The 12711-nt window shown below is 37.3% G+C and overlaps 1 protein-coding gene across 3 annotated transcripts in view; it reads right to left on the minus strand.

Moving 5' to 3' along the window:
* Positions 1 to 218: 218 nt before the first annotated feature.
* The window catches only part of WAC (WW domain containing adaptor with coiled-coil), a 54023-nt gene continuing 41530 nt past the window's right edge, over positions 219 to 12711 (minus strand). For 2 of the 3 annotated variants that reach the window (XM_071734936.1, XM_071734934.1), the window contains exons 11-14: positions 12046 to 12164; positions 5093 to 5279; positions 4013 to 4140; positions 219 to 1720 (exon numbers count right to left, since the gene is read on the minus strand). In XM_071734936.1, coding sequence (XP_071591037.1) covers positions 1651 to 1720; positions 4013 to 4140; positions 5093 to 5279; positions 12046 to 12164 — 504 coding nt within the window. In that variant the 3' untranslated portion in view covers positions 219 to 1650. The remainder of the gene's footprint in view (positions 1721 to 4012; positions 4141 to 5092; positions 5280 to 12045; positions 12165 to 12711) is intronic. The other variant, XM_071734935.1, reaches the window with a different exon arrangement.

Below are 12711 nucleotides of genomic sequence, written 5' to 3' on the forward strand. Positions count from 1 at the left end.
ATAAACTAAAAATCAAACAATGTTTCTGGTGCTGAAAGACAGAATTTTGTTGGAACAAAAAACATAGCATCACGTCAACACCTTTATTATGAAGGTCTGTTTTAATTCATCACCTACAATCTTTAACTGGCTACTGTAACACATACACCTCCATAAACAGCAAACTAATACTGCCATCACTATTTTTGTTGTTGTTTTTTAACAAAGAAAAAGCCACATTTATCTTGTAGTAGCAATAGTTTCTTTTTTATTTTTAATATACTTTAGGAAACAATATACAAAGCTGAGCTTTGCCGCCATTTTCAAACGGTGGGTAGCTCCAATTACACAAATTCAGCGTTTTGTGATGGTTAAGAACAGCAGTCAGCACCAGACTTAAACAAGTTAGCTACAACACAAACATCCTTCCAAATGAAATGTCATAATATCAAGACAGGTAAACCAGGAATTAACATAGGACAACTGTTGGGGAGGTGTCTGAAATCATTCTTGTTGAATTTTATATTTCATTAAATATTTTATACACATTTTCCTGTTTACAAGTTTTAAACAAAACCTCCCTTGAGGAATTATTTAAGTACAAAAAATGTTCAACAAGAACAGTTCTAATAAAGAGTCCCCAAACAGATCAAATTTTAATGTGTTGACCAAAGGAAATGAAAACCAGTGTTTCTTTGTTTTAACATTTTTATTACAACAGATACAATTCACATCTGACTAGCTTTTTTTTTTTTCCTCTTTCCCCTCCCACAACCATGTTAACATGTTCATTGGGCTATTTCCTTATATTTGAGCAAGTAATGTACTTTCAGCACACATGCCCAGCAGTACTATAAGTCCATTCTTACAGGGTGCAAATGGAAATACATTTCAATAATTTATACAAACAAGTGGGTTATGCTCAATCACTGCAATTTTAAGCTATTGTACACAGGAATGAAAAGATTATAGAAAAAGTGCCATAGCAACAGTGCCTTAAGAAAAGAGAAAATTAGAAGCATTAAAAAACTGATAAAATCAGGTTTAGGATTTCACAGGGAAATGGAACACAGAAAATGAAAAACATTTCTCTGTAAAACAGAAATGAAGAAGCACTGCTCTTGATTCGGTGCAAGTGTGGAAACAGTTGTTTCACAATATTTTGTACATTACCCAAATTGTTGCAGCCTTAGACACAGATCGCCTGGCGCTTGCATTGAATTTTAGGAAATGCAAGATTTCTGAATGATAAATTAACTAAAAAAAAAAAACAAAAACGAAAAAAAAACCCAAAAAACAAAACAAAACAAAAAAAAAAGAGCTAATTTTGCAGACAGGTTTACATGTAAAAGGCTAGGTATTTAGCCACCTCAGCATTGATTAGTTTTGGATGTCTAAGCTCTGATACACATGGCTTCCCATGGCTTCACTCTACAAAACATATTTACAACGTGAAGAATACATCTACAAGAAATCTACATTTCAAGGGTTTTACAAATCATTCTTGTATCTTTCCCCTGAATTTGACTCCCTCCTGTCCCCTTCCCCATGTCAATTTTCTGCCCAGCTCAACGGTCCAAAGTCTACTCAAATGCAGCTCAAAAGTGTTAAGACTGGGCATCAGTTTAATAGTTCCTGTACTCAAAACCATGTGCAATTGTTTATAACTTTTCACACCATGAAGGAATTCTGATTCTTTAACTTTTCAAGTTCTTTAATTTGTTGTCTCAAAAATAGTATCCTGTAAGAGAAAAGAACTGCATTAGTAAAAAAAAATCCAATTTCACATACATATTAAATAAGTATCTACACAAATATTCCTACAATTTCAGTAAACAATGTCAAGCTCCTTATCTCTATTAATAAATTTTAATTGAATTCCAAATCTGTTCAATCACCTACACACACTGGATGCAGATGCAGAGACTGGCAGTACTTGATCCCTTTGTTCAGAAAATTAATTTGCTGCATTTTATTGAGTGATACACAGTTACATTTAAACTCCTTCACTTGAATCCAACTCTCAGAAAAAGCAGGACAATGGAAGAGTATTCTGTTGAGTAACTAAATATACCAAGAATAACTTATCCTTCCAACACTTAACTTTCCATTATTTTGTTCTATGGCTGGTATAATAACCATTTATTCTAGAGTTAGTCTCTAGTTATGGTTAGCTCCAATCTCAAAATATATCATTAAAAAACATCTAAGGACAAAAACCTGTAGCTACACAATTATATTGCTAGAAATTCCCATCTAAATTTTTCTTCTTTTACCAAATTGACATAAACTACTATTGTGATAAATGAACATTTGGTTTACATACTGCTTCCCAGATTTTTAAATGATTTTTTGTTACAACATTTCATGACACTGAAGTGTAATGCAAACATGTGAATGAATTTAAGAAATCTTCAAAAGGAAAGTTGAAGTTTCACATAAACATTATAGAAATTCCAAGGCAACTTGAATAGAAGCAGGAAAAAGCATCCATTTCAGCAGATTTTTAGAACACTTTTCAAATGTGCCTGGTTCAGTAAAAATTAATTTTCTACTAGAAATTATGTGAGAAACTACTACGACAGACACATTGAAAAAAAATTTCACTTAAAAGACCTAGACATAGCAGTCAACAGCAAGTGTCTTTTCACATGCTGTCAGAGTTAAAATAATACACTTGCTTTGCCCAGAGATTAAGCTCCCTTTTAGAACAAATTTAAACAATTTTTTCTGTTCTGCAGTACAGAAATAATAGCATTATTCAATTCTATTTGATAATAACATCCTTTGCAAAAGCCTTCCCCCACAAACTTGTTACTTATGCCAGCTATTCCACATCTTTGGGATGGCAGCAAAAATAAGAGATACATGTTATCACAGATTCAAAGTCATAAGAGTCATTATTCATTGATAGTTTAATGATACAGTGTACATGAAGCAAAGTACTATTTAGTGAGCTGAACAATGACACCTGACATGTTACTTCAGATCAAATGTGCACTCAGAGACAGAAATTAAACCTTAAAAGGTTTTATTTGATCTCTAAGAACCAAGCAGTTAATTAAATATTCTATAGAAACTGTAATTTATACCATGTAGTTATAAAATAAAATTTTGGAAAGAACAGACTTTTAGATTTTTTATTAGGATAGACTTATAAATACATTATAGTTGACTTCTGCTTACAAGGATTGTTCTACTAATTGCCAAAAAGCAAGAGCTTCTAGGATAAGGCTAGCTGTTTAAACAGCATGCAACACTACTAAAGCAGCTTAAAACAGTAAATCAGAATCAGTGCATCCTAACTGTAGCATGGCTTAATAGACAGGATAACATCATCCAGTAAAGAAACTGAGTATGAAGCAGATTAAGATCATGACTACAGAGGAAAAGTTTCAGCATGTCTTGTAAGACTAAACTCTTCAATCTTAGGCAACAATCAATGTGGCTGATTATTGCTTCAGTGACATTAGACACCCTCTAATACCCACCCAGGCAGCAGAAGTCTACTCTGTTCTAATCAGTGTCTCTCTGAAGAATCCCAAGATGATCTTACACACCTCCTACCTAAGTAACAAGCTTTAAGTTTTCCTTAGCTTGTGATTATCAATGAGACGTCTTCAGGCTTATTATGGTTTTAAACCTAATAAACATCTTGTGCAAAGCACAGTGTTTAAGACTAATAAAAACCATGTAAGTATGTACCTATGTGATCTATGCATCATGTTTAGATGTATGCTGAATTACTGCAAGTTAATCAGCTTTTCCTAGTGCACTAATGGATTTGAAAAGATATTTCTTTTCTAAGTGAAAATACAAACAGAGGTTATATATCTGGTTCTATTCACTGGAGACTAAAAGGTATGAGTGTGAGAAGCAGGTTGAATGTACACAGGGAAGCAACTTCCAAACCTGGCAAGTATTAGCCTAGATAGAAAGCAATCAGTAAATAATAGCTCATGCAAAACAATGCCAAAATGGGAGTTCTAAAAACTTTGAAACCACCTTGAAAATAATCAGAGCACACACTTACCTTTGCTCACGCAAAGTTGCTTGAATTTCACATACTCGAACTAAAGACCTTAAATTCTTTAATTCAGTACAAATTTCTGACATATGGACACTTCCCATGTTATGGGCTTCCTCACGTAATCTTGATGCCTGCAATGGTTACACATAAAGGTGAGGATTTTGAATCATTAATTGGAAACAATTGGCTGTAGTCACAGCACTGCTGGATGGGTGTGTCTTGAGATAAGAATTGCAGAGTCCAAATAGATCTATCAGCCTGGTCTGCACTTCTGAGACTCATCCTGCAAATTACTACCCAAAAGCCTCCAAATGGCTTGAGCCAGCATGCAACTGCTCTTCATAAGACCAAAGTAAACTGTGCTAGGTAAGATTAATATCCCTTACAGACTGTGTGAGACAGAGTTGCTTGTGAAAGGACTTGAACTAGACTCAACCAATACGGTTCCTTTGAGTAATACATTCCAAGCAGCTGACAGGCATCCCATTTCCCTGCATTACCACAACCTGTCCAAAACGACAGGTTTCGTGCAGCTGGTTATAAAATACTGATGGCAATTCCACTACATTTCCCATGATGTAAAAATAGTATGAATTCAGCCTGAGCCCTCTACATCATCTTAAAACCTGGGTACAAAGAACAAGACAGAGCTCCTTTTTCACTCTGTAGAGGTAAAAACTCTGACTCAAATGGAGTAGCCCCAAAGAGTTCAGCTCTGTCACCTAATTCGTAACATTTTCCATGCAACAAAAAATATCATTATTATAAAAATCTATTGAAATTTATGTTCTTTGTAAATCTTAACATTACTTTGACAATAAGAGAATAGCTATAACTATTTATGTGAGAGAATTTCAAAAGTACTGGTAGTCTAACCAAGACAGAAAACACACAACTGCTAAATGGCAATCACATGTAAAACTGACAGATCTGGCCTGATTTCTCTTCTTCGCTGGCTAAGGCCAAGAACTGAGGTTTTTCTGAAATATTTTGATTCCTAGAAAAGGCAGCTTGTGTAAGAAAACAAGACTTCAAGCTACATGTTTTGCACTCTCACAGAGAACAAAGCAGAACTGTACTCACCTGCTTTTCTGCATGATCTGCAGGCCAGCCTTGAACATGCTTGATAAGATTCTCATTGAAGTGTGCTGCTAGCGTGGGTGTTAATGAGCAAGTGGGCCGTACAGATGTATTCTGTGGTGCAGGTGTTGAATTTGATGCACTAGTGCTAGAGGTATGATTTGGACCTGGTGATGGGCTTCTTTGACTACTAGAAGAATGAAAAAAAAAAAAAAAGAAAAAAGCAGGCATTAAAAAAACATGGGTAGAACTTAACTTAAATTTAATTGCTTCCAGCCACAAAAATAAATAAAGCATTTAAATCACAAGCAAATACTTCTGGTAGACCGAACCTTTGCCACTTTTCCACAGGTCTCCTACTTGTATGGGAACCATTTGAGCACTACAACATAACAGGAGGGTTTTTTTGGTTCTGTTCTGTTTAGTGTTTTTGTTTAACTGTGATAGCTGTTCAAGAGACATAAGCTGTATCTGTATTTTAGATAGAGAATACATATATTTATGTTCTTCCATGTATCAGATGGAGTCAAACACTTCTATTCAACAGGGCATCAACAAGTGTCACAGTAATCATTAAGTACAAAGCCTAATGTCCTGATTTAAAAATATAACCATATGGGCTTTGAGGAGTATAACCATTTACTAATGTCAAAACACAAACACCTAGGTGACTTTGTGATACTGTCCATCCTCACTCAAAGTGCTCAAGAAAAGAGCTACCAGCTTGACTGCCTTCTGGAAAATAATACACTGCCATTTTTCTGGTTGATCTGTTAAGCTCTTGAAGAACAGATGCACAGAGACATGTTCAGCTGATACATGTACTGTAAGATAAATCAAACCTACAATTTTTCCACATCTACTTTGAAACTACAGTTCTTGATCAAAACAGTTTTTACTTAAAAATCCTCATGTTGATATTGGCATACCAGTTTCTTGCCATCCGCAATGCTCAAAATTATGTTATCTGTAAAGTATTCCAGACATTGCTTTAAGCAACGTTGCATATAAAAGACACTCTTTCTCTCTACCTCGTTATGCTCATCATGTATGGGAGGGGGCTTCTTAAGAATTCCTTCTTCTGAATCCCATGTCTCTATAAAAGTCTATTTCTGCTGAAATGACTAAAAAAGATGGGTATCACCTAGGTCAATCTTCGGCAAACTCATTCGACTAACTAATCCACACAGACCCTCATGCTCCCAACTAGCAAATAATCACCTCCAGCTTACATACACTTGGGTGTTAAGTTCTCTAGGTAAAACAGGAGGGATTTTTGTTTCAGTTGTATCAATTCTCTCAATGAAGCTACAATATACAACCTGAACACCTAATATTAAGCCCAAACAGCTACAGAAGTCCCCCTAAAATATACAAAAACCACTGACTGATACTTATATTTACCTTCCATGTGTCCAGAAGCCCAGGTATAAGGGCCAGCATGAGCCCTACACCTTCATTTCAGATGGACTGAACCACATCTGACACAACTGTCAGAGCTGCACCTGCACAGTTGTGTTGTGTCTAAGATTTCATGGATGTTCTTCGGCCTCCATATTATCAGTAATGGATAACTCCACTGCCATTTTCACCAGCAGAAAACCTGCTATTTGCCACATCATCATTATCAAACATAAGATCAGAATGTGGGGCTCATCTCCTTTCAAGCACTGCTGCTGAAGTAATCTCACTTCTAGGAAACCAGAACTTGCACTGGGAGTGGTACATAACCCCTGGTGGGGAAGCTTAGAAGCTGATATTTCAGTACATGGCCTTTTCTACTTCCCCATTCCTTGTACAAACAAGACCTCTACACTCTTTACTTCCCTTTCCAGCATTAATTTGATCAATCACTCCCATTTCCTCCCACCCCACCAACAGAGAGGGGGTTCTGTTTTGCTAAGAAGTGGTGGGAGCACCACTAGTTATGCAAACATGGGCATGGGCAGTTCAGAACAAAACCAGTCTGCTTTGTTCTCTCCAGTAAGACAAAGGAAGCAGTAACCTTGAGCAGGACAAAAGAACATCACTAACACCATAACTGTGACGGTACCTCAGTTAGAATGTTCTTTTGCACTACATGTACTTAGAAATACTACTGATTATGTAAGTACCTTGCCATGATGCACAATATTAAGTTTACTATCACTCTCTCACTGGCAGCAGCTTTTCAACACAGGCCATAATTTCCATCTATTTCTTAAAACTTTCTTACTACTTGCCTGCAAGTGATACAAAGCAATACGAAGGAAAAAGAATGTATGGTCTGTCCTCAGACCTCCCACATGCCAAAGCACATCAGGAGTGCCAGTGCCAGTAAAGCATTACCTACAGCAGAGGAAGGAGCAGATATTCCATGCTACCAGCTGGTATACCTCTAAGGGCAATCAGGGTATTGATATACTCCAGTATAACTCAGATGCTGCATCATCTTGAAGCAGCATGGTGGTATGCAAGTTTCCTGATGATGGGGGAAAAAACCAAACATTAAAGTCACCCTCAGGGTGCACAAAGATGACACCCTGGGGAACTACAGGCCAGCTGATGTTCGTCTGGGAAACTTAAGAAGCAAGTTAGCAAGTTTTCCTGGAAGATGTTTCAGCTATATGAAAGGCTAAAAGGAACAAATCCCCCCAAAAAACACAAAAGCCAACCAAACAAACCCCCCCACAAAATAAAACAAAAAACAAACAAAAAAAAGAACCAGCATAGGTTCTTTCCCATAGGCATGGGAAATTATACCTGACCAACCTCACCGAGCTGACTTCTATGAGCTGACTTGCTCAGAGGATGCAGGGAAGAGCAGAAAGCAGTGATGTTGTTTACTTTGGCCTCCGACATCATCTCCCATAGTACTCTTAGAGCCAAGAGTTCACTTCATTCTTAGAGTTCACTTATCCAGCCCATATTTCATGGATAAAGTGGATGGAAAAATTAACTAACTATTGGACTCAAAGGCTGCAGTCAGTTGTACAAATACCAGTATAAAGCCAGTGACCAGTGCTGTCCCTTGACTGCCAGGATACTGAGGGTTATACTGTTTAGTATTTGTATTAAAAACCTAGTGTATCTTGTGAGTTTGCAAATGAAGCCTACAGGAACCAAGTTCAAAAAAGGAAAATGCACCTGGGGTGGAATAACCCTGTGCAACAATACTGGAACAACCCCACAGGCACAGAGATTGAAAGCAGCTTTGCAGAAAAGGATGTGAGGATCCTGGTGGACAAACTGAATTTCAGTCAGCAATGTATCCCTGTGTCAAAGCAGGCCAAGCACATACTGGGTTGCATTAGCAAGAACATGGCTTAAGAAAGAATTCCTCCCCTCTTTTCAGAGTTTATGAGATCCACGGTACCTGAAGCACTGAGTAGTGGGGAGCCCAAAACCAGACAAGAACTAAACTGCCACATCAAAGGAATCTGCCAGAGGACCACAGAGATGACTTGAGGGCTGAAGCACATGCCATGTCAGTAGAGTATAAAAGTACTGGCTTTATTCAGTCTGAAAAAGAGAAGGCTGAGGGAGGGGGATTGAAGGATCTTCTTACTGGTTTTAACTACCTATGGGCAGAGCAGACAGCCAGGTTCTTTTCAGACATGCACAGTGACAGGACAAGAGGCAGAGACACAAGTTACTACAAGGGAAATTCTAGTTAGTCATTTCACCATGAGGGTAGTGAAGCATTAGAAGATGATGCTCAGAGAGATTAAAAAAAAAAAGTCACCTAAACAATGCCCTTAGCAATTCAAACTTGCCAGTCCTATTTTGAGTTGGGAGCTAGACTAGATGACAGAACTCCCCTCCAACCTGAATTATTCTGTTTCTGTGTATTCATACAGAATCAGCATACTGATGGTACAGAGAATGGCTACATTTATTAACCATGTAGAATTGAGGTATCACCTTCAATGCTCGTTTACTCCTTATTTCTAATAGGATCTAAGTTCCCCTATGAATTACCTCCTCTCCATTTATCAACCTGGCTTCTCTCACTCCTACTTCATCAGTAAAAATCACTAACATGTTAGAAACATTTCAGAAGAATAAATAAAATCTGTGGGTTTCTCAAAAATGAAGCTGTACCTTAATAATGAATAAAACACACTGTCACAAAATATCTTAGCACTATGTTAGCAGCAGGGGGAGCTACGAATGCAGCAATGACAGAATTTCAAGCAACTGCTATGTTTTCAATGCTTCAATAAAGCCAAATACATACCATAGCTTCTGGAACACCTAAAAAGACTGACTATGGCCAGAGAACAGAATAGTTACAGAAAGACAGAAACACGTGTACAAGAACATGAAAACAGGATGGTTCTGAGATACACTACTACAAATTACAAAATCTTACAAAATCTGTACAAAACCTACAAAAAAAATGGGAGGAACATCTCCTTCTGCAGCAGTTTTACACTTTTTAAAGGTACAGGAAAGATATTCCCAGTCTTTTCTGGAAACAAAGAGAAGCTAGTAACTTGATGAAGCTATTAACTATGGAAGAACTCTTCCATTTTTAAATCCTCAATAATTCATGCCACGTGCTTAGAATAATTTCTTACAAAAAGACTCTGTATGACTACATAGCAGTAATTTCCTAACTCACATGACTGAAACATTCACAATATATGTTATCAGCTTGATGCAGATTCAACAATGAATCTGCATTTAAGGTTCAGAAAAATGCAACTAATTCATAGAGCCCCTTTTTTGGACCATCTGTCTACAGTTCAGGTTGCTTAACTGTTCATTCCTAAGAAAACAGTAAAGGTAGAATTAGCCCTGAGAGAAGTCCCTAATCCATCAGACTGACAGCCTACACGTACAAAGGAAGAATCTCTTCTGTATCAATTCACAAACACTGCCTGGACACAGGAAATCTTTTACAGTTTAGTAAATCCACATCTGAGCTAGTCAGTTTTCATTCACCTCCTCTGCACTGAGTAGAAGAAAACACCAACTACACAGGTTTTTCCAAATCACCTGTTCCTTTATCTTCCATTTCTTGCAAACCAGACACTTCAGAAAGAAGCTGGATACCACTGTCACAAACATGTAGGAATCTGAGATACAGGATACCAAAACTATTAATATTATCACAGTAATTTTTATACTAGACTGCAGTTTCTCCTGTTTATTCACTGCCTTTTGCGCGTCCTCTCAAATATGAGACAGCGCTGCCTGCAAAATCCCTCTGCTTCAGCACGACAGGTACTGAGGCAAACTCAGCTCCCCTTCTCCAGCAAAATGTTACACTCAACAGAGCAATGGTTTGCAGATGGCAAGCAGATCCCTAAAAGGAACTTGATGGGGTAAAGGTTATGTGAGAGTAATAAATCCTATAAAGCAAAGAGGGAGAAACACAGAGTGCAGTGTCTGGATTAGCATGCCACATGCCTACCAGTGTCACTTCACAGACTCCAGGCCATGGTCAATGCTTCCAAGAATAGGATCACCTTCCTCAGCAAGATTTCATTTGGTTAACTGGTGATCAGCAAAGGACAAAAGAGTCTATAACTGAGAGCTACTCCTCAAAATCTCACTGCTCTTATAAAAAAGGTCCAGTCTCCTCATTAAAAAGGTTTAGCTGGTTGACAAGTATAACTTCAGAAAGAAATTCAGAAAGATTTAAACAGTACCATACATAATCACTGCAGACTGGATCTAGTGCACTGTCTTTATTCTACCCATAGAGGAAAATTATTTATAGGTTGTACATCTACCAAAAAAACCCAGAATCAAGCTGTAACACAGAAAACATTAAAGACTCAAAACCTTCTCGTTTCCTTCTGTATGTACCCTCAAACTGATCTATATCACAGCTTCTCCAATGAAGCCAGTCACTGGGAAAAGACCTCCCAGCAAACAAAAAACCCACCCACCCCAGTCCCCCCAAATCAAATACAAAATACCACCCCCTCTTGCCACAAAAAAACCCAAAAAGCAACACAGTGAGTGAATGCCAATAAGTTAGGGCATCAGTGACACATGGCTGTATTATCAGTCTCAAAAGGGCAGATAAAAGGACCTCACTATTTTGTAACCTGCAAAGCACCACCATGTAGTTTCAAGTAATTTGACAAGGAAAGAATGTTGGGTTTGTTGGTTTGGTTTTTTTAATATCATACCAAATAGCTTGTTCAACCACTCTAAAAATCTATCTTTTAAGTGCAGCACCTTGTAGATTTACTAAAATCCAACCTGATGCACTTTTTTTTTTTTAAATTTCAACCTGCAAGCTCCTCCAGCCACAGCTCTAGCCATGACTCCATCGTAGAAGGAAATTAAGAGAAATCTTTGGTTACAGTCCTTGGAAACAGTATGATAAGGTGCACAGCATTCTACACAATGAAAGATCTATCTTTCCAAGTGAAAAAATTCAGACAGACACTTTGTAAATCCATGGCTAAATGTTCCTTATCATGTAGCATGTGAATAAGCTTGCAATATTGAAAAAAAAGTCTGCCCACGAAAAGCATTTGTGAAACTTACTTCAGTTCATGTTTTTCATTAGAGAAGCAAAATCATCTGATACACATAAGTTCTTACTAACTTATAAATCAAATTAAACCAGAGCAAGACAACAAAACCAACTAGTGCTAAGCAAATCACAGAGTAAAAGCATTTAATTCTGTAACTGCACAGAAAGAAACAAAACCTTCAAATTCAGAAATCACAATGCAGGGAACCAGCTGTAAAACTGACTCCAGGGTGACAGGGTAGATATTAATTTCATCTTGCTTTTGTGAATGAAACTGTAGGGCTGGTTCTAATATGAAGAATCTTGCACAATTAGCTCTGTCACAAAGATAATTAGCTGCAATCTTTCAGCAGCAGCAGAGTTAAATCCTATGTTCAACAAATAGGAAAGAAGAATCCACAAATTGCAACACATACAACACACATTGGACCCAGAGCAAAAGCAAAGAACAGCACAGGTCAGCATTTCAATATACCTTGAGCGCTGAAGACTTCGTGGAGAGGCAGGTTCATGACCTGCCTGCTTGTCAGCTATTACTGGCTGCTGAGGTGTTGCCTGTGAAGGTGGTCCTTGCTTAACACCTGGAGTAGCAACCTGGAAAGATCAAAACTTCATTAGACTTCTTCCACAGTATGTATCAAGAATAAGCACCAGAGAAAAACATGGTAATTACAATACCAGTGGGGTTTTCTGATACAAGGTCTCTTGCTGACAGAATTCTTATACTTTTTGCAAAGTGTGTTGTGGGTTTTTTTTTTTTGTTTGGTTATGTTTTGGTTTTTGTGGGGTTTTTGTTTTGTTTTGTTGGTTTGGTTTTTTTTTTGTTATTTAAAAAAGTCAGTTCCACCACTGTCATAGACAGCAAGAGCAGAGTTATATAATAATGGTATCATAACATCTTTATCAGAAACAGAAAAAAAATTCTAAAGCGCATTTATCAGTCTGCTACTTCCCCTATTTAACAGTTCTGTCATTTCTAAAACGAGTGATTAAAAAAAAGGCACTGCTAGCTTTTTGCTCTTTGTTTGTAGTGCACACTTAAATTTAAGGTATTAAGACACCAGCAGTGAGATACCTTCTTTTTTTCTGTGAATTTCTGAATTACAACAGGATGAAAAGACTGGGAATACACTAGCGTCAA

This window comes from Heliangelus exortis, chromosome 2 (assembly GCF_036169615.1).
Source record: "Heliangelus exortis chromosome 2, bHelExo1.hap1, whole genome shotgun sequence".
Taxonomy (NCBI): domain Eukaryota; kingdom Metazoa; phylum Chordata; class Aves; order Apodiformes; family Trochilidae; genus Heliangelus; species Heliangelus exortis.